This window comes from Mobula birostris, chromosome 11 (genome assembly GCF_030028105.1).
Source record: "Mobula birostris isolate sMobBir1 chromosome 11, sMobBir1.hap1, whole genome shotgun sequence".
In the NCBI taxonomy this organism is placed as follows: domain Eukaryota; kingdom Metazoa; phylum Chordata; class Chondrichthyes; order Myliobatiformes; family Myliobatidae; genus Mobula; species Mobula birostris.
This window is the reverse complement of record NC_092380.1, coordinates 111,696,491-111,724,380: the sequence shown is the minus strand read 5'-3', so window position 1 is coordinate 111,724,380 and position 27,890 is coordinate 111,696,491. Positions and strand designations below refer to the sequence as shown.

The 27,890-nt window shown below is 43.2% G+C and overlaps 1 protein-coding gene across 1 annotated transcript in view; it reads right to left on the bottom strand.

Annotated features, from left to right (window-relative positions):
- Positions 1 to 775: 775 nt before the first annotated feature.
- Positions 776 to 27,890, bottom strand: part of syt9b (synaptotagmin IXb) — a 158,389-nt gene continuing 131,274 nt past the window's right edge. Inside the window, exon 7 of the mRNA XM_072271385.1 lies at positions 776 to 868. Coding sequence (XP_072127486.1) covers positions 776 to 868 — 93 coding nt within the window. The remainder of the gene's footprint in view (positions 869 to 27,890) is intronic.

Genomic DNA, 27,890 nt, shown 5'->3' with positions numbered 1-27,890 from the left:
AGAGTCTGCATACCTACTCAGGATGATGCAGAAAATCCCACTAACACAAGCAGAAGGCATGGTTCCCCAGAGATGTAGCATCTCTTCAAGCAATGTCATGAGCTGTCGACCGTGTGGACAGCTTGTGGAATTGTGCTGTGCTGCAACGGCTCCTTTGCTTGGCTGCGGAATTTGATTACAGTGGGGAAACCAGGACTAGAAGGCCCAGCCACAGAGATGAGGAAAAATATCTTTAGCTAGCTGATGGTGAATCTGTGGATTCATTGCCCTCGATGACTGTGGAGGCCAAGTCATTTGGTATGTTTAAAATGAAGGTTGATAGGTTCTTAATTAGTAAGGCTGCCAAAGCTTACAAGAAGAAGGCAGGAGAATGGAGTTGGGAGCCATGATGGAATGGTGGAGCAGATTCGATGGGCCAAATGGCCTAATTCTGCTCCAATGCCTTATAGTTTTATGGTCTTAAATGGCAAGTGGCTTCTCAGGAGATCAGTTTTTTAAAGATACAGCACGATGAGCCCATGCCATCTAATTACACCCAAATGAGCAGTTAACCAATGAATCTGTACTTCTTTGGAACGTGAAAGGAAACCAGAACACTCAGAGGAAACCCACACAGTCCTGGAGAGAACATACAGACTTCTTACAGGTAGCAGCAGGAAGTGAATAGTGGTTATGCCACCAGTAAGGTACCAAGCCACACCAAAAAAAAACAAGTTTGAGATGACCCAGTGGCATAGTGGTTAGCATAATGCTTTACAGTGTCAGTGACCAGGGTTCAGTTGCCACCACTGTCTGCTTGGAGTTTGTAGGTCCTCCTCAGGATCAGCCGGCTTTCCTCCAGGAGGTCCATCTTCCTCCCATTGTCAAACTGTTCGCATATAGGCCAAGTGCAGAGAGAGAAACACTGAGGTGGTCAACAGTTCACTGACTTTAATGAGACCTATTGCAGAATTTTAAAGGAAGTGAAAAGCAATAAACACTAGGCTAATAGGGCCATTAACTAAAACTCTCAAACTGAAAGTTAATGCCAATGCTGTGGCTGGAAGCAATTACTAACACTAAATGAATACCACCTGTTGACAGAGACAGTTGAAAGGTAGACTTCTTTCCTGGACAAGGACGAGGGTAAGCAGGGAACATAAATGTTGCTGTGCTTTTGGTCAAGTCTCAGCAAGACTAGAACAAAAAGAAGGGAGTTAAATATTACCACAATGAAACCGTAATTAGCTGAGTAATACACCCAAAATGCCAGAGGAACACAGCAGGACAGGCAGCATCTATGAAAAAGAGTACAGTCGACATTTCAGGCCGAGACCCTTCTTTGGGACTGGAAGGAGACCCTTCCAGTCCTGAAGAAGGGTCTCGGCCCGAAATGTTGAATATTTACTCTTTTCCATAGATGCTGCTTTTCCATAGAGTTCCTCCAGCATTTTGTGTGTGTTACTTTGATTTCCAGTGTCTGTAAATTTTTTCTAGTAATTAGCTGCAACGTGCATGCACATCAGGCAATTGCCAAACCTGTTGCATAGACCCCGTGGTTGTGACACCCACGATCCAAAGATGTGTGGATCAGTAGGTTCATTGGTCACATGATATCATTGGGCAACGCGGGCTCATTGGGCCAGAAGGGTCTGTTACCGTGCAGTATCTCTAATAAAAAATAATAATATCCATAGATATTAAAATACAAATGCAAACATTTTCTGTTTGGAATCACAGTTCCATTACCTGTTTTCTATTCTCTTCTAACAGCACCTAGCAACATATCAGTTTCTGTTCTGCATTAGAAGGTGTCACTTACACACACTATTGTTCTAGCTGACTGGGGCTGACCTTGAGAAGTCGAAAGGATCCAGCAGTAAGATTTGCTCAAGTCTAGTTTCCCTCATCTGCACTCCGATCATTAAAGGGAGACAGTCAGTGAAATTACTTCCAACCGAATCTTTCTCAACAAGAGTTGAGTAATTAAACATTTTCAGTTGACGCACTACACTGAAAAGGATGGAGAGACTGCAAGAGCTAACTTACAAAGGCAACAGTTACTTGCAATTGATGTCCATTATTTAGTTGACAGGACAAAGCACAACACATCCAAGTTTGTGTTTTGTATTTTTCTTATTTTGGTATTTCCAGCCCAATGAGCTTATCAGCTGAATCAGAATCAGGTTTAATATCACTGTCGTAAAATGTCATGTTCTTGTTTTTGTGTCATAAAATATGTTGTGTTGCAGCAGCAGTACAGAGCAATACGTAATAATAAAAACTATAAATTACAATGAGAAGTACTCTATACACACACACACGCCATGGTAGTGTAGCAGTTAGTGCAACACCATTACACTTCGGAGTTCACTTCTGACATCATCTGCAAGGAGCTTGTAAGTTCTCCCCGTGACAATGTGGAGTTTCTCCAGGTGCTCTGGTTCCCTCCCAGAATCCAAAGACATACTGGTTAGTAGGTTAATTGGTCATGGCAAATTGTTTTATGATTAGGTTAGGGTCAAATCAGGAGTTGCCGGACCGCACAGCTCAAAGGGGTCCTATCTCACCAGCAGCTCTAACTAAATAAATGAAATTAAATAAGTAATGCAAAATGAGAGGCAAGATATAGTGAGGTGGTGTTCATGGATTCAATGTCCATTCAGGACACTGGCAGAGGGGAAGAAGCCGTTCCTGAAACATTGAGTCTTCAGTGCTGGGGAGGCTACTGCCCTGATGGAGCTGGCTGAGTTCACAACTTTCTGCAGCTTTTTCTGACCCTGTGCCGCGGCCCCTCCATATCAGACGGTGACGTAGCCAGTTAGGATGCTCTCCACGGTACATCTGTGGAAATTTGCGAGAGTCTTTGGTGACATACCCGTTCTCCTCAAACTCCTAAAAATATAGCCGCTGTTGTGCCTTCTTAGTAACCGTATCATTATGTGGGGCCCACATGACCAATTACATAAAACATAGAACATTGAACTGAGAATATAAAATGTAGAATGTTACAACACAGTACTGGCTCTTCAGCTCATAATGTTCTGCTGATGATTTAACATGCTCTAAGATCAAGCTAACCCTTCCCTCCCACATAGCCCTCCACTTTTCTATTATCCCTGTGCCTATCTAAGAGTTTCTTAAATATATCTCCCTCTGGTACCCTGGCAACCACCGCTCACCCACCACTCTCTGCATAAGGATATCTCTGATATTCCTCCTCTACTTTCCTCCATCACCTTAACATTATGCCCCTGCTACTAGTCATTTCCTCCCTGGGAAGTGTCTGGCTCTTCACTCTAACTAGTTGGGAAGATTCAGGACATAGAACATAGAACACTACAGCACAGTACAGGCCCTTTGGCCCACAATGTTGCACTGATCTTTTAAACTACTCTAAGATCAATCTAACCCTTCTCTCCTACATAACCCTCCATTTTCTATCAACTATTTAAAAGTCTCTTAAATGTCCTTAATGTATCTGCCTCTACCAACACCCCAGCAATATGTTCTATATACCCACCACTCTTTATGTAAAAAACTATCCCTGACACCCCCCATAATTTCCTCCAGTCACTGTAAAGTTATACCCCCTCGTACTAGTAATTTTCACCCTGAGAGAAAGTTTTTAGCCAGCCACTCGATCTGGTACGTCACTATTCATTCTCTTCTGCAAAGAGAAAAATCCTTACTAACCTGCATATCTTTGGAACATTGTCTGTTTATTCCTCTCCATAGATGCTGCCTGACCTGCTGAGTTTGTGTGTGTTGTTGTGAAATTCCAGCAACTGCAGAATCTCCTGTGTTTGAGAGAAAGCATAATATTTATGATTTATTTATTTTTATTTTATTTAACGATACAACACAGTAACAGACCCTTCTAGTCCAATGTGCCTACACTGCCTAATTACACTGATGTGACTAATTAACATAGAAACATAGAAAATAGGTGCAGGAGTAGGCCATTCAGCCCTTCAAGCCTGCACTGCCATTCAGTATGATCATGGCTGATCATCCAACTCAGAACCCTGTACCTGCCTTCTCTCCATATCCCCTGATCCCTTTAGCCACAAGGGCCATATCTAACTCCCTCTTAAATATAGCCAATGAACTGGCCTCAACTGTTTCCTGTGGCAGAGAATTCCACAGATTTACCACTCTCTGTGTGAAGAAGTTTTTCCTAATCTCGGTCCTAAAAGACTTCCCCTTTATCCTCAGACTGTGACCCCTCGTTCTGGACTTCCCCCAACTTCGGGAACTATCTTCCTGCATCTAGCCTGTCCAATCCCTTTAGGATTTTTATGTTTCAATAAGATCCCCCCTCAATCTTCTAAATTCCAACGAGTATAAGCCTAGTTGATCTAGTCTTTCATCATTTGAAAGTCCTGCCATCCCAGGAATCAATCTGGTGAACCTTCTTTGTACTCCCTCTATGGCAAGAATGTCTTTCTTCAGATTAGGGGACCAAAACTGCACACAATACTCTGGGTGTGGTCTCACCAAGGCCTTGTACAACTGCAGTAGTACCTCCCTGCTCCTGTATTCGAATCCTCTTGCTATGAATGCCAGCATACTCTTTGCCTTTTTCACTGCCTGCTGTACCTGCATGCCCACTTTCAATGACTGGTATATAATGACACCCAGGTCTCGTTGCACCTCCCCTTTTCCTAATTGGCCACCATTCAGATAATAATCTGTTTTCCTGTTTTTGCCACCAAAGTGGATAACCTCACATTTATCCACATTAAATTGCATCTGCCATGAATTTGTCCACTTACCCAACCTATCCAAGTCACCCTGCATCCTCCTCACAGCTAACACTGCCACCCAGCTTCGTGTCATCCGCAAACTTGGAGATGCTGCATTTAATTCCCTCATCTAAGTCATTAATATACATTGTAAACAACTGGGGTCCCAGCACTGAGCCTTGCGGTACCCCACTACTCACTGCCTGCCATTCTGAAAAGGTCCCGTTTATTCCCACTCTTTGCTTCCTGTCTGCCAACCAATTCTCTATCCACATCAATACCTTACCCCCAATACCGTGTGCTTTAAGTTTTCACACTAATCTCCTGTGTGGGACCTTGTCAAAAGCCTTTTGAAAATTCAAATATACCACATCCACTGGTTCTCCTACTGGTTAACCTACTAACCTGTATGCCTTTGGAATTTGGGAGAAGACTGGTGCACCTATAGGAAGTCCACATGGTCATGGGGAGAATGTACAAACTCCTTACAGGTCAGTGGTGGGAACTGAACCCGGGTGTGTCATAGTGTTACATTAAATACTACACTACAGACTCCGGTGGATTGAGCGGACGAGACCTATGGAAGGTCCAACAGTCAAGAAGGCGGTCTCTGCAAGCGTCGTGGAACATGTAGAGCAGGACAAGACACAGAAGATGTCCTGGTCATCCACTGCACCTAGTCCCATCTCTAGCCGTCTCAACTCTGTCTTGCCACTGGATCCAGATGGGAATTGGGAAGAGAGAGTGAGGCTGACGCTGCGCAACTCTCCCTCACTTAAATCCAAATCATGCGCTAGTCTCGACACCATCATAATGGTGTCGAGGTCCTCATCGACGTTGGTGATGGATGAACACACACACTACTGTAACACCTCAATTTTCTGGAGTGCAGAGTAGCTGAGAAGGTACTCTTGCAGTTTTTGTGATTACACCAATTGTGTTGTGGCAGTGGACAAATCACGATGTAGATTCTTTCAAAAGTTCAATCGAATTATAGATTGAGTTATGTGCAGGGGCTGAAACCATCTTTCACTGGAAATGACAATGTAGAAGGAAAAGAAATCCAGTTTGCTTTTAGCCCTCAAAGCTAAAATGAAGCACATTGGCTCGAGATTAACTGGCATCCAGGACAGGAATGGAACAAGAATAAAAGATTCAATCCTGACCTTCACAACGTTCAGCAGAAGTATCAGGACTTGGAATTTTTATCAGGGCTTTTTATGAAAATTAACTATTTCCTATAGTGGGGGAGTCTAGCCTTAGAATAGAGCCTTAGTCTAGGAGGACATCATTTAGAACAGAGATAAGGAGGAGGAGGAATTTCTTTAGCCAGAGGGTGGTGAATCTGTGGAACTCATTGCAACAGAGAGCTGTGATGACCAAGTCATTGGGTAAATTTAAAGTGGACGTTGATTAGTGAGGATGTCAAAGGTTATGGGCAGAAGGCAGTAGATTGGGTTTGAGAGGGATAATAAATTAACCATAACCAAGAGCAGACTTGATCGGCCAAATGGCCTAATTCTGCTCCTATGCCTTATGGTCTTATGGTGCAATTTGGAGGAAACTCAGGAGTATGTGGGAGCATTAGAAAAATGAGGATGAATCAGAATGAGAATCAGATTTGATATCACTGGCATTTGATTCTGATTTTGAAATATTATGTAATTTGGAAATGTTTTATTGGTTAGAAATCTCCTGTGAGTATTAACTCATGTCAATAATTATTTGTGTAAATTAAACATACATCACTAAAAATAAAATAAACTGTGTTCGCTGGAAGTATCTCCTCCTGGGTAGGAAGGACTAACACACCACTCAAATGGTGATCATTGACAGCTAGACCTCACTGTGGAGACTAAACAGTGAAGTGAATTTGTTCCTGAAGAGTAGGTTGATACAGTATGATCTCCTTATAATGAGGATTCTCGTAGATACTTATATCAGGTAGGGCTTAAAATCTACAATGAAGGTTAGAGCTCGTGGACGGTGGACTCAATATCATTGCATAGTTAAATCTCCACTCCAGAGAGTCGTCCAAATACATGGCAGTAACTCCTCAGTGTCCTGCCATAGACCTCTACAACGAGGAAACAGGCCCTCCATCCTGCTTAGTCCACGATGACCAAGCTACCTAATCACGCTTGTCTCATTGGCCTGAGTTTTCCCATATTCCTCTGAACCAGGGGTTCCCAACTTGGGGTCCGTGGACCCCTTGTTTAATGGTTTTGGTCCATGGTATAAAAAAAGGTTAGGAACTCCTTATCTAAACTTTCACTGTCCATGTATCTAAACAGGAAATATCTGGATGCACCACAGCTTGGTATGGAAGCTGCCCTGCCTGTGACCACAGCAGGTTATGGTCAGAGCACAGAAACCAGCCTCCCCTCCCTGGGATCTGTTTACACTTCTTACTGCTTCAGTAAAGCAGCCAGCCTAAATAGAGACCCCACCCACCCCGGACATTCTCTCTTCTTCCACCGCACCCCCCCCCCATGAGGGAGAAGGTACAAAAGCCTGAAAGCATGTACCACCAGGCTCAAGGACAGCTTCCACCCTTCTGTTATCAGACTCTTGAATGGACCTCTTGTACAATAAGTGTACTCTTGGCCTCACAGTCTACCTCATTATGACCTTGCACTTACCATTTCTTCCCTCTCTTTGCATGGAAAACAGAAAAGCCTGAAAGCCTGTTCAAGGACAGCTTCTATCCTGTGTTTTCAGACTCTTGAATGGACCTTTTGTATAAGGCATCTTGGCCTTACAATCTACCTCATTATGACCTTGTATTTATCATTTCTTTCCTCTCTCATCAGAAGCAAAACAGAAAAGCCTGAAAGCATGTTCAAGGACAGCTTCTATCCAGCTTTATTAGTCTCTTGAATGATTGTAATAAGGCCACAAAACCATGAGATACAGGAGCAGAATTAGGCTACATGTATTTGGCCCATCGAGACTGCACCACCATTTCATCATGGCTGATCCATTTTTCCTCTCAGCCCCAATCTCCTGCTGTCTCCCCGTATTCCTTCACGTCCTGACTAATCAAGAATCTATCAACCTCTGTCTTAAATATACCCAATGACTTGGCCTTTGCAGCCATCTATGGCAATGAATTCCATAGATTCACCACTCTCTGGCTAAAGAAATTCCTCCTCATCTCCATTCTAAAAGGACGCCCCTCTATTCTGAGGCTGTGTTGCCTGGTCTTAGACTCTCCCACCATAGAAAGCATCCTCTCCACATCCTCTCTATCGAGGCCTTTCAACATTTGATAGGTTTCAATGAGGTCACCCCTCACTTTTCTGAATTTCAGCGAACACAGGCCCAGAGTCATCAAACTCTCCCCATATGACAAACTGTTCACTTCCAGAATCATTTTCGTGAACCTCCTTTGAATCATCTCCAGTGTATGCATATACTCTCTTAGATAAGGGGCCCAAAACTGCTCACAATACTCCATGAGGGTTATGAGTGCTTTATAAATCCTCAATATTACATTCCTGCTTTTATATTCTAGTCCTCTCAAAATGGATGCTAACATTACATTTACCTTTCCACCAGCGACTAATCTACAAGTTAACCCTTAAGGAATCCTATATGAGGATTCCCTAGTCCCTTTGCACCTTAGACTCTTGAAGTTTCTCTGGTATGATAAGATATACTCTTGAATTTGCTCTCGTTATGACCTTGCACCTTCTTGACTACCTGCTCTGTGCTTTCTCTGTAGCTGTAAAACTTTACCCTGCATTCTGTTATTGTTGATATTTATACTTATTTATCACATGTACAGTGGATGTGCCATTTTCATTAACAATGAATACAACCAAAGGATGTGCTGTGGTAGCCCGCAAATGTGGCCACCTACTCCAGCACCACCACAGCATACCCACAATGAATAACTATAGTTTTACTTTATTCTGTCTTAATATACTGCACAATGAACTGATGGAGGTCTCAGCCCAAAGAGTCAACTGTTATTCCCCTTCATAGACACTGCCTGTGCTGCGATCCCCCAGTATTTTGTGTGCGTTGCTCTGGATTTCCAACATCTGCAGAACCTCCTGTGTTGTGATGAACTGATCTCTATGAAGACAAACTTTTCACTGTCTCTGAGTACATGCAACAATAATAAACCAATTCCAATTCCAATTCACTGTCCAAATGCCTTTTAAATGTCGTATTTGTACCCACAGCTGAGACCAACCAGTGTAGTGTCTAGACCTCTTGCCCCTGAGTCACTGAATCACTGTGCACCCACAGCTGAGACCAACCAGTCCTGAAAGCAGCTGGACTATTTGGTCAGACATTTAATAAATTTATTCCTAGATATGAATGGATAATATCACCAGTGGTAGAAGTATTTCCATATTTTCAATCCATTCCCTTTTGAGATCCATAAATAAATAACGATTTCTTCCTATGAATCAATAATTTCTGGTTATTTTTAGTGCGTGTTACTTGTCGGGTGGAACGCGTGTTCTAGCACGTGTGTTTTACCGTGTATTACTGTCAGGTGGAATGTGTGTTGTAATACAGGTTATTGTCAGGTGGAACAAGTGTTGTAGCATGTGTCTTACCACGTGTTACAGCCAGGGTGGAAAATTCTTTGGAGAATCAGTTTATAAAATGTCTGGCCAGATTTTTTATTTAGGCAGTGACAGCGCCCCTTTCAGACAGATCTTTCAACTATTCAATTATTCTTGTATTCTCTTCCCCTACCCCTCCACATCAGAATTAGCAAGACATTGTGTTAATAAGTTGTACCTGGATTCTAATAATGTTGCGAGGGTTTTATGAGGTCAGTACGATGGTGTAGTAGTTGCTGACCTTTATATTTATTTTTCACATGTACAGTACTGTTCAAAAGTCTGAGACCCATAGATATAGCTAGGGTGCCTAAGACTTTTGCTCTCTGCTGTAGTAATTTTACGTATTGCACTGTACTGCTCAGAATCAGGTTTAATATAACCGCAATATTACATGAAATTTGTCGTTGGTGTTCGCAATCCTCCTTTTCCCTACACCACCCACAGCCCCTAGTTTCTACAACTCTTGAACAACATTGGTGGGCCAAAGGACCTGACCTTAAGAAGTTCTTTCTTATCAACTACTGAGAGGATGTATCACCTGCCTTAAGTACAGCTTCTATCCCACTGTTATCAAACTGTTGAATGGTTCCCTAGTACAATAAGATGGAATGCTGACCTCATAATTCCACCTCATAGTGTCACAGCACCATAATGTCTGCCAGCATCGCACTTTCTCTGTAACCGTTGCACTTTATTCTGCATTCTGTAATTGCTTTACCCTGTTCGAGCTCAATATACTGTGTAATGATCCGATCTGTATGGACAGTATATGAGACAAGTTTTCCACCGTACCTTAGTATCTTTAACAATAATAAACCACTTTAACCACAGAGTGGTGAGAATGTTGAATGGACAGGCCATGGAGTAGTTTGTGACAAAGCAAAGCGATAGAGGCAGATATGATAGTAAATGTAACAATAATGACCCAATTGCCCATTGCTGAATTCAGCCCCTCTAGACTTTGGTTCTCTCAACCACAATGGCATTGACCCTTAACTGTCTTTGAGTTTATGGACAACTTGAAGAGAAGGTCTCTTTTGTGGACCTTAGTTCTGAAAGCTGTTTGCCTGCTTTTATAGTTTGCACAATTTGCTTTTTTTCTCTCTGCATATTGGATATTTGATGGTCTTCTTATTTTTAATGGGTCTTTTGTTTTGGGTCTGCCTGTAAGGAGACGAATCTCATGGTTGGATAATGTATACTACATACATTGATAATGTACTTTGAACTTTGAACAATAAATATTGGTCCCAATTAATTAAAATGCTTCAAAGTTATTAAAAATAACAATGCATTAAATCTTACTAATAATTTATAACTCAGAAATAGTTCTATGGAAACAAAAACAACAGGAATCTGCAGATGCTGGAAATTCAAGCAACACACATCAAAGTTGCTGGTGAACGCAACAGGCCAGGCAGCATCTGTAGGAAGAGGTGCAGTCGACGTTTCAGGCCGAGACCCTTCGTCAGGGTTCTATGTTCTTTAGTTCTATGGCCTCACTTTAAATTGCTTTGCGTCATTTCACTTCTAGTGAATGCAATCTTTAAAACAGGTCTACCAGAGATCAAGTTCTGATCCATTAGCCAAATGGAGTCTGTAACATGTTGCGTGATCAATTAAGGAATAAATTCAACCGGCTTGTGGTAAATGGCCTATAGTTCCCAGGAAGAAGATAAAACATAGCATAGCCCTTTGGCCTATGATGTGCTGACCTTTTAACCTACTCCAAGATCAAACTCGGTCAAGGCAGGAGAATGGGGTTGAGAGGGATGATCAATCAGGCATGATGGAATGGTGGAGCAGGCTCGATGGGCCGAATGGTCTAGATCTGCTCCTATGTTTTATGTTTTCTGACAATGGACCATGGAAGAAAGTGAAGGGTGAATGTAACCAGAGGGAGGTGATGAGCAGGTGAGAAGGGAAAGCATGACAGGGTAACCAGAATGGGGACTGGAGAAAGAGAAGAGGCAGCAAGAAGTGGACGTGGTACATTTGATGGCAAGGTGGAAGCTGAAGGCAAAGTTGATGAAATTGACAAGTTCAGCTTGGATGCAGGACGCAGCACCAATGTAGCCGTTGATGGAGGATGGAGGGATATGGACCATGTGCAGGCAGAGTGGATTAGTGTAATTAAGCATCAGTGGCTTAATTAGTTTACTGTGGGCTGAAGGGCCTTTTTGTGTGACAAATGACCATGTGATGGTAATACTCTGATCTGCTGCCCACAATGTTTGCTGAACTAATTAACCTAATTATGCCTAATTAAACTAATCTCTCCTGCGGGCACATGATTCCTGTTCTTCTATTCTCTGTACATTCATGTACTTATTTTTATTTACAGAAACATCACGGCAACCAGCCCGTCTGGCCCCACAGGCCGGTGATGCCCAATTACACCCATGTGAACAACTAACCCGTGGGAGGGAACTCCTGTGGTCGAGGGGAGAACGTACAGACAGCGGTGGGAATTGAAGAAGAATTTCAGAGTTGATAATAAATGAACGTTTGAATCTCTGAGCCCGTGTCATCTGTGTTCAAATAGCAGTATGCTATCGGTATGCCTCGCTATCTATCTACAAACCTCAACTGTATCTGCCTCCTCTACCGTCCCTGGCAGTACATTCTACGAACCCATCACTCCGTGTAAAGAAAAAACATTTGCACTGCACGTCACATCTCCTTTGAACTCCCTTCACCCCACCCCACCACCCACTTAAATAAATGCTCTCTGGTATTAGGTACTTACTTATTGAGATACATCACAGAATATGTCTTTCTGGCCTTCTAGCCATGCCAGCCAGCAACCCCCTGATTTAATCCTGGCCTAACCACAGGAAAATTTACAATGACCAGCTGGTACTTTGGACTTCTCTGTGGATTGTCACCTTGTCGTGGTGGAGAAGCTTGTGTGGTCCTGTGATCCCGAGAGCAATGCCGTCTGGAGCTATGCTCCTGGTAGGGTCACCCATGGCGGTAAGGTCGAAGGTGAGGTCCCTGACAAAGAACAATCCAACCAAGACCTCAACAGTGGATAAGGCGGACGAAGTTACTTTGAACTCAACGGCTGTGAAGGCGGATGAAGGCTGCAACAAATCCATCAGGTCCAATCGTCGTGGTTTCCATGCCATTGGAATCAGTTGGTTGATTTGTGAAGTATCGTGTGCTTCTTGGAGTGCAACATCAAGTACACGTTAAACAAATACATGCACAGGCGCCTTCACTCTGTGGGCCACCTCTTCAGAACGAAGACCATCATCCTCGACCTCGAGGGATAGCCATGATGACGACGACTTCTTTGGAGTGTGGGAGGAAACCAGAGCATCCAGAGGAAACCCATGCGGTCGCAGGGAGAACGTACAAACTCCTCACAGAAAGCAGCGGGAATTGAACATGGATTGCCTGTATTGTAAAGCGTGGTGTTCACCCCATGTCTATGATGCTCATCATCTTGAAATTCTACCAGAATGGTTTTTACAATGCTGGGTGGCGGGTGGAGATATATTCCTACAAAAGGAGGTGTAAGGCACTCCTTTGCTGCGCTAGCCTGCAAGTCACCCTTGGGAGAGGTGTAGCACCTGCTTAGCCCCCTGATCAGGGTCACATGGATCCATGGGAGCAGGTGGCAGGTGGTGCATACCACAAGTTCTGGTTATGTGACCACTGATGCCAGGCAGACAACCTCTGAAGAGTATTGATAATGGATCAGGTCACCTGTCTCGTAAAGACACTGCCCAGAAGAAGTCAATGGCAAACCACTTCTGTAGAAAAATTTTTCCAAGAACAATCCATAAATAGATAGCTTGCTGGACAGTGTGGCTCAGCGGACCGGAAGGGCCTGTATTTCTAAACAAATAGACAAACACGTAAGTAACATTTATGGATCTGAACTCAGGATAATTAGTTTAAGAACTGAGTTTTGGATCTCCACCTGGTAATGGAATGCAATACATTCCTACATCAGTCAAACTCCTGTTGAAGCCATCCAAGTCCCTGTACCCTCCAGACAATTCTGGCCTATTGTATTCCTGGCCACACGTTCTTCTCTCTGAAACCACTGGGCAGATCTCCCTCTCACACTTTCTTCCCTCTGAAACTCTGGCCGGATCCCCCTCTCACATGTTCTTCCCTCTGAAACTCTGGCCTGATCTCCCTCTCACACATTCTTCCCTCTGGAACTCTGGCCTGATCTCCCTCTCACACGTTCTTCCCTCTGAAAACACTGGACAGATCTCCCTCTCACACGTTCTTCCCTCTGGAACTCTGGCCTGATCTCCCTCTCACACGTTCTTCCCTCTGAAAACACTGCTTGTGTTCTGTTCACTGGCCAACAGTGCTTGACTACGTACATTGTCCCTGAGTTCTGCCCACAGAATGTGGAGGGTGGTTGTAGGTGGAGTGTATTCTGCCTGTACGTTGGTAACCAGTGACCAGTGGTTTTCCACAAGGATCTATTCTGGGATCCCTGCTCTTCATGATGTTTATAAATGACTTGGAATGGAAAGTGGAAAGGTGGGTTTGGAGATGACACAAAGGTCGGTGGTCTTGTGGATAATGTAGGTTGCCATGGGTTGCAACGGGATATTGATAGGATGTAGAGCTGGGCTGAGGGTGGCAGATGGTGTTCAATCTGCAAAAGTGTGAAATAATACCGGTTGGAAGGTCAAACAGGAGGCAGAGTATAAGGTTAATGGCTGGATTCTTTGCAGTGTGGAGGAACAGAGGAATCATGGGGTCCACGTCCAAGTTGATAGGGTGGTTAAGAAGGTAAATGGTGTGTTGGTCTTTATTAGTTGGAAGATTGAGTTCAAAAGCCATGAGGTAAAGTTGCATCTCTATAAAATTGTGCTTAGACCACACTTGGAAAACTGTGTTCAATTCTGGTTCCATTCAATTCAATTCAGGCTTAATTGTCATTCAATCATACATGAATACCCATGAATACAGCCAAACCAAACAGTGTTACTCCAGGGCCAAGTGCAAAACACAGCACCAACAGTCATACACAGCTCAAGGCACAAATAGCACATATAAAATACCAGTAAAATACAGTCACACAAAAAAACTACAGTCCAAGATCCCTGAGTCCATGAATATTGCAGTAATCTGCAATCTGACACAATATGGCTTGCCTTTTGCTGACTGAACACCGGGGGGCAGCACCGACTCCAGTTTGGACACCACACCACACCGTCCCTGGTATTCCAGTGCAGTGCACCAATTTCAACACCTCTCCCCCAGGGTGACTACAAACAGGTGATACTACAGCTTGAAGCCCAGTCCTTACCCATGACTGAGGCCACACAGCGCCTCCACCATCCGCCAGTGTATCACTGAATCGGACTTGCAGCATTCCACATCAGCAATGTCCAACAGGGTCTTGTGATCAATAGAAAGGTGACCAAGACGATCAGCTACTGTTAGACCGCACACCTCCTTCGCTCACCGACTCCTCTGACGCAGGCAGCAGTATGATCCACATCAAGCCCTGCTCTTCCGCCAATGAACAGAAGACGATAGGGTAGATCTGCAGCACTCCAAGTTCTCGATGTCCAACATGGTCTTACGATTGTGAAAAAAATACATCTACAAAAGACAATAACACTTCTGGTTGGCCCCGTAGAAGCTGTTGCACCTGAGCACACCACCATCATCGCTTGTTACCTGGTTGCCTCATTATAGGAAACACCTGGAAGCTTTAGAGAAGGTGCAAAGGAGATTTACTGGGATGTTGCCTGTATTATAAAGGTCGTGGGGAGAAGGCCCGGAAATGGGATTGAGGAGGAGACAGAGAAAAGGATCAGCCATGATTGAATGGCAGAGCAGACTCGATGGGCCAGATGGCCTAATTCTGCTCCTATGTCTTATGGTCTTATTATCTTCTGAGGAAAAGTTGAGTGAGCTAGGGCTTTTTCCTTTGGAGCAAAGGAGGATGAGAGGTAACTTGAGAGAGGTGTATATCTAGAGTGGACAGCAGCACCTTTTTTTCCAGGACGGCAAATACATTAGAGACTTTTAAGGGATGTTTAGATAGGTACATGGATATAAGGAATATGAAGCGATATGGACATGGTGTTAAAATGTCACCACACCATCATGGGCTAAAGGTCCATAGTGTACTATTCTATATTCTATGATGTTTCAATGTTAAAATTCCCATGCTTATTTTTTAAACTTTTCATGGTCTCTATTCTCCCTTTCTGTTCAACACCCTACAGCACTGAGCTTCTTCAACGGTTGAACTACAGTAGATTACCCTTGAATTCGGAAACATGAGTGTCTGCAAATGTTAGAATCCAGAACAAAAATCCTTGGATTTAGCTTTCAACTCCAGAAACTCCTTTCTTCTGCTGTCAAGGACTTACACCTTGGAGGCTCCTTTCTAAACCTCTCCAGCTTCAAGGCACAAGATTCTGCAGATGCTGGAAATCTTGAGAAACACACACAAAATGCCGGAGGGATTCAGCAGTTCAGACAGCATCTATGGTGGGGAGTAAACATCGATGTTCCAGACTCGTCAATGGAACTGGAAAAGAAGGGGGCAGAAGCTGAAATAAGAAAGTGGGGGGAGGGGGGTGCGAGGAGAGCAAGCTAGCAGGTGATAGGTAACCAAAACCAGGTTAGGGGAAAAGTGGGTGATGGGGGGATGAAGGAAGAAGCTGGAAGGGGATAGGTGGAAGAGGTAAAGTGCTGAAGAAGAAAGAATCCGATAGCCTGTGGAGAAATGGAAGCAAGAGGGAACTATAGCAAGGTAATGGCCAGGTGAGGAGAGGAGAAGGGGTAAGAGGGGAATAAGAATAGAGAATGTTAAAAAAGTGAGAAGGGGAGAGAAGGGGGATAAATTACCAAAAATGAGAGAAATTGATGTTCATGCCATCAGGTTGGAGGCTACTCAGAAAGAACATGAAATGTTGCTCCTCCAGCCTAGGTGGGCCTCATTGTGGCAGTAGAGGAAGCCCTGGACTGACATCTCGGAATGGGAATGGGAAGCTGAATTGAGATGGGTAACGACCAGGACATCTCGCCTTTTGTGGTGGACAGAGTGAAGGCTCCAAACAGCGACTCTTCATTACTTTCCATAGATGCTGCCTGATCTGCTGAATTCCTCTAGCATTTTGTGACTGTTCTACTTTAAGATGTTGTTTTCTTCACCAGCCTTCGAACATCTGGCACAATGTTTTCTTGGCTGCCTCGGCCACAGTTATTTCCTGTTTATCAGCACTCATGAGAATTACCTCGGGAGGCCTCTGTTACCCGAAGGTCACCGTATACACTCAACTTTGGTAAAATTTATTAGTGAGTTATGAAGTAAATGTCATGGTAAGCATTAACACAAACAAGTTCTTGTCAAAATTGTATCTTTTATTAGGAACTGAGATTTTTTTTACATAACATATGTTTATAAAGAATAAATCACAGCACATTTAAATTGCGATTTTTTTATATAATAAGAAAAAGGAATTTATTTTGCCTTAAAAATGAATCTCACCAAAAACTGGATGAATATAAGTGCTGACATTTTGTCTCCAGAGTAGAAATAACAGCTCTTCTTGCTATAAATTAAGGCCGTAAGACCATAAGACATAGGAGCAGAATTAGGCTATTTGGCCCATCGAGTCTGCTCCACCATTCCACCATGATTGATTTATTATACCTCTCAACCCCCTTCTCCCCATAACTATTGACACCCTTATGAATCAAGAACCTATCAACCTCTGCTATAAATACACCCAATGACTTGGCCTCCACAGCCATCTGTGGTGATGAATTCCACAGATTCAACACCTTCTGGCGAAATAAATTGTTCCTCATCTCCATTCTAAAGGGATATTCCTCTGTGCCCTATGGTCTTAGACTTCCCCACTACTGGAAACATCCTCTCCACATCTATTCTGTCTAGGCTTTTCAATACTTGGTAGATTTCAATAAGATGCCCCTTCATTCTTCAAAACTCCAGTGAAAGCTTCAGGCTCAGAGCTGTCAGAAGCTCCTCGTCTAGTAAACCTTTCATTTCTGGGATCATTCTTGTAATCCTCCTCTGGACTCTTCCAGTAATGGAGGTATCCTTTCTATGTCCACTTTATCCAGGCTATTGATTTCAATGAGACCCCCTTCAGCCTTGTGAACTCCAGTGGGTATAGGCCCAGAGCCATCAAACACTCCTCATGTGTTGATACTTTCATTGCTGGGATCATTGTCATAAAGCTCCTGTGGATCTCCCACTATTGGAAATATCCTCTCCATAACACTCTATCCCAGCCTTCCAGTATCTAGTAGGTTTCAATGAGATTTCCTCTCATCATTGTGAACTCAAGCAGGTACAGGCCCAGAGCCATCAAACACTCCTCATATGCTGCATTAAAGTAGTTTGGTTTCATTTTAATGGCAGATGTGGTCATAATTAATAGAGACCAAATAATACAGTCACATATTGGGACGACTAACAAAAAAACCCACTGCCATCGTCAGGAAGGATATTATCAAAATCTTTCCTCACAGTGGTTCACAGGTCACCAAACAGTGACATAGTAAGTGGTTACCCAGCTATGATTAACTAGCATGCAACTGAATACAATGTCTTCATGCACGGGAAATTAAAAACAGGAAGATAGAGGGGAAAAAATAACATTTTCTGATTTGGGCCATTGTCAGAGAATTCCCAGTGCTCCGGCCTTTCCTGATTACAAGCCTTCAGGAATGTTTGTGATAAGGATCCTTGTGAAGTTCCTTGACGAGTTCCTGGGAGCTCCTCGCCCCTCTCTCAAGGAGACGGCGCAGTCTTCAGGGAATTATAGGACCCCTGGTTGCCGACAGAAGATGGCCCCAGCCACTGTGTTACAAAGACGTGAACAAAAAAAGATAGCATTAGATTCATCCTTATGTAGGCTGAGGAAGTAAAATCATAGCTCCAGCATTGTCTCTCTCTCCATTCACTTTTCCATTGGCATTGGAATTGGTTTATTATTGTCACGTGTACTGAGACACGGTGCAAAGCTTGTCTTGTATACTGTTTATACAGATCAAACTACTATATAGAGTACTGAACTAGAACAAGGTTAAAAATAACCAAGTACAGAATAAAGTGTAACAGCTACAGAGAAAGCGCAGTGTAAAATTCAAAGTATAAAGTAAATTTATCATGAAAGTTTGCAGAAGAAGAATCTCAGAGGTGTAAACTACATACATACTTTGATAATAAGTGCACCTTGAACGTTAAATATGTCACCATATACTATATTGAGATTCATTCTCTTGCAGTCATTCACAGTAGAACAAAGAAATACAATAAAATCAGTGAAAAACTACACACAAAGGCTGACAAAAGAAGACAAACTGAAAACTAAAAAAAATAATAATACTGAGAAGATGAGTTGAAGAGTCCTTGGGAATGACTCTATGGGTTGTGGAATCAGTTCATTGTTGGGGTGAGTGAAGTTGTAGGCTCAGGTTCAGGAGGGTAATAACCGTTCCTGAACCTGCTACTTGCCCAGGTTTGACCCATACCTTTCCTGTACAGACACTTGGCCAAGTACCTTCTAAATGTTGTTAATGTACCTTCCACAACCACGTTCTCTGGCTTGTTCCATGTACTGCCATTCTCTGGGTGACAGAAGTTGCTCCTCAGGTTTCTATTAAATTTCTCCCCTCTCCCCTCTCACCTTAAACCTTCTGCCCACTGGTTGAGCACCCAAGCTGGTGCAGCCTTTCATTGAGTCTGCTATGGCTATTATTATATAAACTTATTGAGTGTGCTGCAAGAAAATGGATCTCAGGGTTGTATATGGTAACATATACGTATGTACTTGGCTAATAAATTTACTTTGAAATTTGAAAGAGACTTGACGAAGTCCCTTGGCCCGAAACATCAACCGTCCATTTCCCACTGCCTGATCCACTGAGTTCCTCCAGAATTGCGTGTGTGTGTGTGTGTGTGTGTGTGTGTGTGTGTGTGTGTGTGTGTGTCTGTCTGTGTGGGGGGGTGGTGTGTGTGGTGTGTGAGTGTGTGTGTGTGTGTGTGTGTGTGTGTGTGTGTGGTGTGTGTGTGAGTGTCTGTGGATGTGTGTGTGTGGTGAGTGTGTGTGTGTGTGGTGTACATGTGAGTGTCTGTAGGTGTGTGTGTGTGGTGAGTGTGTGTGTGTGTGTGTGTGTGTGTGTGTGTGTGTGTTTATCCAGATTTCCCACATCTGCAGTCTCCCTTATGTTACAGAAAGAGGTCTGGCCAAATACAATTCTGACAGTGGATACAGAGACGGTGAATTCTGTTTCACTCCAGCTGATTCCATTGGCCTCGTTCCCACTGCAATTTCAACAGAAATCACTATTTGACCTCCAAAATAAGGAAACTGTAATATAACCCTGTCCCCAAGGAGATTTCTGTGACAGGAATACATCCAGGCAGTGTGAGTTGAGTCAATGATTTCCTTGTCTTCAGTCTATCATGGGGGGATATATCTGGCAGGGTCCCAGAGAATCACTCCTCCCTTCCATCCCAAGCTGGACATTTGCTGAATGAAACGCTGGCAGTGAAATAAAGATGTTGTCGCGCCAATGCAAACTTCCTGCCAGGCCTGATGGAATCTTATGGAAGGCAAGATGTAACTAGCCGGCTCAGAGAAGGATGTATTATACTTGGGCTAAGGGCAGAATGGGTTTAGGGACAACGAGGAGAAGCAGAGGGTGAGAAAAGAGACAACACAGGTACAGGAGGTACAAACTTCCTCTGGATTCAAAAACAATGACTTAGGGCAGCACAAGGTCATCAGACCGTCAGATCATAGACATGGGAGCAGAATTAAGCCATTAAGCGCACTGAGTCTGCCCCACCGTCCCATCATGGCTGATTAATTTTTCACTCCCAGCCCCATTGTCCTGCCTTCTCCCTGTAACCATTGACATCCTAATGAGAGAACTTATCCACCTCTACATTAAATTCACACAAGGACTTGCCTCCACAGCTGTCTGTGACAATGAATTCCATAGATACATCACTCTCTAGCTGAAGAAATTCCTCCTCATCCCTGTTCTAAAGGACATCATTCTATTCTGAGGCTGTGCCCTCTGGAACTCGATTCCCTCACTGTAGGAAATGTCCTCTCCATATCCAGATCTTCCAAAATTGTTAGCTTTCAATTCATTATTCTAAACTCCAGTGAGTACAGGCCCAGGGCCATTAAATTTTCCTTCATTCATAGGATCATTCTCATAAACCTCCCCTGGACCCTCTCTAATGCCAGCACATCCTTTCTTGAGATAAGGAGCCCAAAACTGCTCACAGTACACCAAGTTTAAAGCCTCATCATCACATCCTTGCCTCAGCATTATATCCTGTTTTCACTTCCCCACAATGAATGACAGCATGGAGGCACGTCTCTGCTAAAGGAGGTGTAAGGCACTTCTTCCCTCTGCTAGCCTGCAGGTCACCCTCAAGCAAGGTGTAGCACCTGCTCAGCCCTCGATCAGGGTCACATGAAGCCATGGGAGCAGGTGGTGGATGGTCGTATGAGCAGCCAGTGCATATCACAAGTTCTGGTTATGTGACCACTGACACCAGGCAGACAATCCCTGAAGAGTATTGATAATGGGTGGGGTCACCTGTCTTGTAAAGACACTGCCCAGAAGGCAATGGCAAACCACTTCTGTAGAAAAATTTGCCAAGAACAATCATGATCATGAAACCATGATCCCCCACGTCATACAACACAACACGTAATGAATGAATAGGTACTGAGTTCTGACTCACATCCACCCTCCTTTGAGTCTTTAGCCCATTAGTTTGGATTTGTGTTCTCTGCTCACTTCCAGGAACTATATTGCCTGTCTCCGTCAGCTCAGGATGCTAGAAAGGTTGCTGCACACGTTACAACTTCGAAGTTCAAAGTGTATTTATTATCAAAGTACATGTATTGTATGTCACCATGTACTACTCTGAGATTCATTTTCTGGTAGACATTTACAGAAAAATAAAGGAATACATTAGAATCTCCAAAGCAAAAACCATACGTAACTAAGACTGACAAGTGACAAGTGTGCAAAAGGGGACAAATTGTGTAAATAATAAACATATTAAATAAATAAATAATTCAGAGAACATGTAAAGTCCCTGAAAGATCACAAGACCATAGGATAAAGGAGCAGAATTAGGCCATTTGGTGTATCGAGTCTGCTCCATTGTTTCATCATGGCTGATTCATTTTCCTGTCAGCCCCAATCTCCTGCCTTCTGCCCGTATTCCTTCATGGTCTGACTAATCAACAATCTATCAGCCTCTGCCTTAAATATACCCAGTGGTTTGGCCTCCGCAGCTGCCTGCGACAACGAGTTCCACAGATTCACTACCCTCTGGCTAAAGAAATTCCTCCTCATCTCCATTCTAAGTGTACATGCCTCTATGTTGAGGCTGTGTCCTCTGGTCATAGACTCTTCCACCATAGGAAATGTCCTCGCCACATCCACTCTATCCAGGCTTTTCAATAGCTTTCAATGAGGTCACCCTTTATTCTTCTCAATTCCAGTGAGTAGAGGCCCAGAGCCATCAAACGATCCTCATATGACAAAAAAGTAGGGCTGCAGTTTGTGGAGTCAGTTCAGAGTTGCAGTGCAGGAGTAAGTTTGGAAAAAGAACTGCTCCTGAGCTTGCCGGTGTGGGTCCTAAGGCTTCTGTATCTCCTGCCTGATGGTAGTGGTGAGAGGAGAGCATGGTCTGGATGGTGGGGGTCCTCGATGATGGATGCTGCTTTCTTGTGGTAGTACTCCTCGCAGATGGCGGGGAGGTCTTTGCCTGTGACGGAAAGGGCTGGATTCATCATTTTCTGTAAATGTCTCTATTCCTGAGTTTAAAAGGTTAAAGACTGAGTAAAGCCCCAGCTGCTCACTGTTCCTCTCCACGCGAGAACACCAGAAGGGTGTGAAATGCAAGCCGGAATCTTCTCTCACATAATTCCCTACTGGCTGACACGTTCCTAGGGTGAGGAGTTGAGGAGGAGAGAAGAGTTACTCATCTGCTGCAGAGTTTAGAATGGAGGCGGGGATGATACAGCGCCTTCTGCCAAGGAATGGGCGATTCAGTCCTTCTCTATGTGTCTCCTGCCACCCCATCCTCCATTTCCATTCACCCTGGTGTGTTTAACCAAGGTATCCTTACCCTGTTCACTGTCTAAACACTCTCTGTGAGAGTAGTTTCCACACAGACTGGAGTCAGGACCTTCGACAGGGAAGCAGGCTCTTTGGGTCTACTCCTCCATGCTATGTTACCAAGTGAGCTGGTCCGATCTGCCCATGTTTGGCTCATAGCATTCTAAACCTCTTCTATCTAAATGGACATATTGAGGTGGCTTTTAAATGTTGCTAATGTGCCCTCCTCAACCACTATTTCTAGCACCTCCCTCAGGTGAAGAAGCTTGTCCTTAATTCCTATTCTAAATCTCTGGCAAGGAGCTGGCCTTCAAGTGCGGCCTAGCTACCACGGCCAGCAGAACCATTTCTACCGACAGGAGAAAGGGCAAAGTCAGGTTACTGTCCCCTTGAAACCAGTCGCTTCAGGCAGATGGGGCCCATCAGGAGAAGGAGAATCTGATCTGAAGCCTCTGCTGCCTTGCAGTTATACCAACTCACGGGAAAGGCTTCGGGAAAAATCTGGAGCTGGAGTCCTGAAGGCAGTCCTACGTTGAGTTCATTGCTGACTGGCAACTCCTCCAACACTGCTGGTGCTAAACTGCATCGGTCTCTGCCATTCCTTTGAATTCATCATCTGCGTGGTGAGGGTGAGTCTGCTGCATGGGCAACAGCTTGCTCTCCATATCATACTGCCCTGGCCTGTGTATCGAACGTAGACAGCTGGGACGTAACATCCATTGTCAATCTCGACCAAAGGAGTGCCTCAAAACCTCAAATCTCTCACCTCTGATCTTAAACCTATGCCCTCTTCTTCTTCATATTGGTAAATTGTTTCATTATTGTCACAGGTACCGAGGAACAATGGAAAAACTTGTCTGACAAACCTCCATACAGATCAATTAATTACACGGTGCATTGAGATAGAACAACGTAAAACAATAACAGACTGCAGAATAAAGTGTAACGGCTACAAAGGAAGTGCAGTGCAGGCAGACAACAATGAGAGAGCTTGTAAGGTCAAGGGTCCAGTACAGCATGCCCACACTGGGTATAGCTCTCTTGAGCTGATATATCTTTATCACAGGAGTGTATTATATTCTAGGTTGAGCAAGCGAGGGTTTTTCTCTTTGGAGCGAAGGAAGGTGCAAGGTGACTTGATGGAGGTGTACCAGATGAAAAGGGACATCGATCAAGTGGAGAGCCAGAGACTTCCAGAGCCTTTTTCCTAAGGTGAAAATGGCTAATACGAGGGGGCATAATTTAAGCTGATTGGAGAAAAGTACAAGGGGGATGTCAGATGTAGGATTTTTACACAGAGGATGGTGGGTGGATGGAAAACCCTGGCAGGGTTGGTGGTAGAGGCAGATACATTAGGGACATTTAAGAGACTCGTAAATTGGCACATGGTAGATGATAGAACAATAGAGGACTGTGTAGCAGGGAAGGGCTAGACTGATCTTAGAGTAGGTTAAAATTTCAGCATAACATGGTGGGCCGAAGAGCCTGTATGACATCCTGTGTTTTATGTTCTGAACCATATTTAAGCATACTCATCAGAAAGTGCCAGTGATTTTCAAAGTTCAAAGTAAATTTATTACCAAAGTGCATTTACGTCACTATATACAACCCTGAGATTTGTTTTTTTGTGGGCATTCACGGTAAATACATGAAACATAATAGAGTCAATGAAAGACCTTACCCAAAAGGGCAAATAACGAAAGACAACCAACTGTGCAAATACAAAAGAAAAAAAAAGAAATAATAATAATATAAATAAGCAATCAATACCGAGAACATGAGGCGAAGAGTCCTTGAAAATAAGTCCATAGGTTGTAGGAACAGTTCAGTGAAGGGGCAAGTGATGTTATCACCACTGGTTCAAGAGCCTGATGGGTGAGGGAGGAGGAGTGACAGGACACGAGCTATGGGACACTGGAAGAAAGGTTGCAAGGTATGGTAGTCAACACAGATGGTGAGACACAGCTAAAGGTACAGGGCAGGTTATCAGACATATGAAAGCGAAGAGTTAAAAAGCAGAAGACAGACACAGACCGTTCTTTTCCTCTAACTAATTTATCCACCCCACATTACTATCAGCTGGCCCTCATAAACCCATCCCTCATTAACTCACTTTGGACAACTAAACCCCCAACCCATCCGCTTTTGGCATCACCTGCAAACTTTTATATTGTGACCCCTGCATCTAGCTTCTTCCTCACCACCATCAGATTTCTGAACAGCCCATGAAGCCGTGAACACTATTTATTTATTTTTAATGTATTTCTATTCGTAACTTATCATCTCTTACGTATTGCACTATACTGCTATATGTAGAACAATGAAGTTCATGACATATGTCAGTGCATCAATGGTTCTGATCAGTGACCCCCACCGAAAATCAGAACGTTCCCAGTTCTGATGAAAGGTCATCAAGATGAAATGATTATTCTGTTTTTATCTCCACATTGGCTGCCTGACCTGTTCAGTAATTCCAGCATTTTCTTTAGGAGTTTGAGGAGAGCTGGTATATCAGCAAAGACAGCAGCAATTTTCTACAGAAGTACTGTGCAGAACATTTCTGGCTGCATCACTGTCTAGTATGGAGCGGCCACTACACAGGATTGGAAAAAAGCTGCAGACAGTTGAAATTTCAGCCAGCTCTATCATGGGCACTAGCCTTCTCAGCATTGAGGACATCTTCAAAAGGTGCTGCCTCAAAGAGGTGGCATCCATCATTAAGGACACCCACCATGCAGACTATAAGACCATAAGGTATGGGATAGGGGCAGAATTAGGCCATTTGGACCATCGAATCTGATCCACCATTTCATCATGGCTGATCCAATTTTCTTCTCAGCGCATATCTCCTGCCTTTTCCTCATATCCTTCATGCCTGACCAGTCAAGCATCTATCAATCTCCGCCTTAAACATATATAAAACCTTGGCCTCCACAGCTGCCTGTGGCAAAGAATTCCACAGATTCACAACTCTCTGGTTATGTGACCCCTGATTCCAGGCAGACAGTCAATTGAAGACTATTGATAATGGCTAGGGTCACCTGTCTTATAAAGACATTGCCCAGAAGAAAGCATTGGTAAACCATTTCTGCAGAAAAATTTGCCAAGAATAAGCATGATCATGAGACCATGATTGCCCACGTCATACAGCATGACACACAATGATGATGATAAGATCACCTTTCAATCCTGGAATCATTGTCATGAACCTCCTTTAAACCCTCTCCAGTTTCAGCACATCCTTTCTAAGATAACGGGCCCAAAACTGCTCACAATACTCCAAGTGAGGCCTCACTAGAGCTTTATAAAATCTCAACATTACAATGTTGCTTTTATATTCTAGTCCTCTTGAAATGAATGCTAACATTGGATTTGCCTGCCTCACCATGGACTCAACCTGCAAAGTAACCTTTAGGGAATCCTGCACAAGGAATCCCAATTCCTTTTGAACCTCAGTTTTTTGTACTTTCTCTCCATTTAGAAAATAGTCAACCCTTGCATTTCTTCCACCAAAGTGCCTGACCATACATTTTCTGACATTGTATTCCATTTGCCATTTCTTTGCCCATTCTCCTAATCTGTCTAAATCCTTCTGTAGCCTCTCTACTTCCTCAAAACTACCTGCCCCTTCCTAATGTTGATAGTCAGTGTGATAGATGTAAAACTGAGACAGCTACATTGACACATATGTTTTGGCTGTGTTCTGTATTGAAACATTTTTTGGAAATCTATTTTCTCTACAATTTCTAAAGCTTTAAAAATTAATTGACAACCTAATAAATTGACAGTTTTGTTCGGTATAATCCCTCAATATATTAATGGTATTTCTATATCAGACCAACATGCGATTGCATTTGTTACATTATTGGCCAGAAGGGCTATATAATTGAAATGGAGAGATGCCTCTGCTTCCACTTTGATACAATGGTTCTCTCAGGTCTTAGTGTGGAGAAAATCAGAAGTCGAACTTTTGATCCTCGATTTGACTTTGAGAAAAGGTGGGGTTCATTTGTCCGCTACTATAATCTGATTTGAGTTAATTAAGATGGATTCCTTCTGACTCTTGTTTAAATGGATTTGAGTTGGCGGATTGATGTTTTTCTTTTATGGAAGCTTGTATGGCGTATAGCTCCGGGGTTGTGCTCCCAATGGGTTTTTTTTCCCTCGTTTTTTTTTGTTAGTAGGGGTTGTTTTTGTTTTAGTTAGTAGGGGTTCTTTTTTTCCTTTCTTTTTCTTCCTTAAAAATATTCTTAACACTTTATTTTTTCTTATTATTATTGATATATTGTTTAGCTTTTTTAATCAGTTATTTGGTAATTTAATTCTTCATTGTACATATTGACATGTTGACTTGATAACCTTAATGTATTTTTTTGTTGATCTTTAATAATAATTAATAAAAAGATTTTAAAAAACTACCTGCCCCTCCACCTAGCTTCATATTGTCTGCAAACTTCACAACAAAGCCATTATCCAAATCATCGAAAAAAATCATCAAACAAAACCATCATCCAACATCATTCAAATCATTGATATATAACTTAAAAAAGAATCAGTCCCAACACTGACCCCTGTGGAACATCACTAGTCATCAGCAACCAGCCAAAAAAAGGCTCCTTTTATTCCCGTTCTTTGCCTCCTGCCCTTCGGCTAATGCTTTATCCATGCTGGAATCTTTCCTGTAATAGCATGTGCTCTTGGCTTGTTAAGCAGCCTCATGTGTAGCACCTTGTCAAAGGCCTTTTGAAAATCCAGGTACACAATATCAACCGATTCTTCTTTGTTTATCCTGCTTATTATTTCTTCAAAGAATTATAACAGATTTGTTGGTCATGATTTTCCCTTGAGGAAACCATGCTCACTATGGCCTATTTTATCACGTGTGTCCAAGTGCCCTGAGAACTCATCCTTAATAATTGACTCCAACATCTCCCAAGCATTGAGGTCAGACTAACTGGCCTATAAACAACAGGAATTCTGCAGATGCTGGAAATTCAAGCAACACACATAAAAGTTGCTGGTGAACGCAGCAGGCCAGGCAGCACCTCTTCCTAGAGATGCTGCCTGGCCTGCTGCGTTCACCAGCAACTTTTATGTGTGTAACTGGCCTATAGTTTCCTTTATTCTGCCTCTCTCCCTTCTTGAAGAGTGGAATGACATTTGCAATTTTTCACTCCTCTAGACCCATTCCAGAAACTAGTGATTCTTGAAAGATCATTACTGAAGTCTCAATGATCTTTTCAGTCACCTCTTTCAGAACCCTGGGGTGTACACCTTCTGCTCCAGGTGATCTATCTACCTTCGGACCTTTCGGTTTCCCAAGAACCTTCTCTCTAGTAATGGTGAATTCGCATACTTCATGACTCCTTACACCTAGAACTTCCACTATATATTGCTAGTGACGTCCACAGTGAAGAGTGATACAAGACAAACCATGAACTCT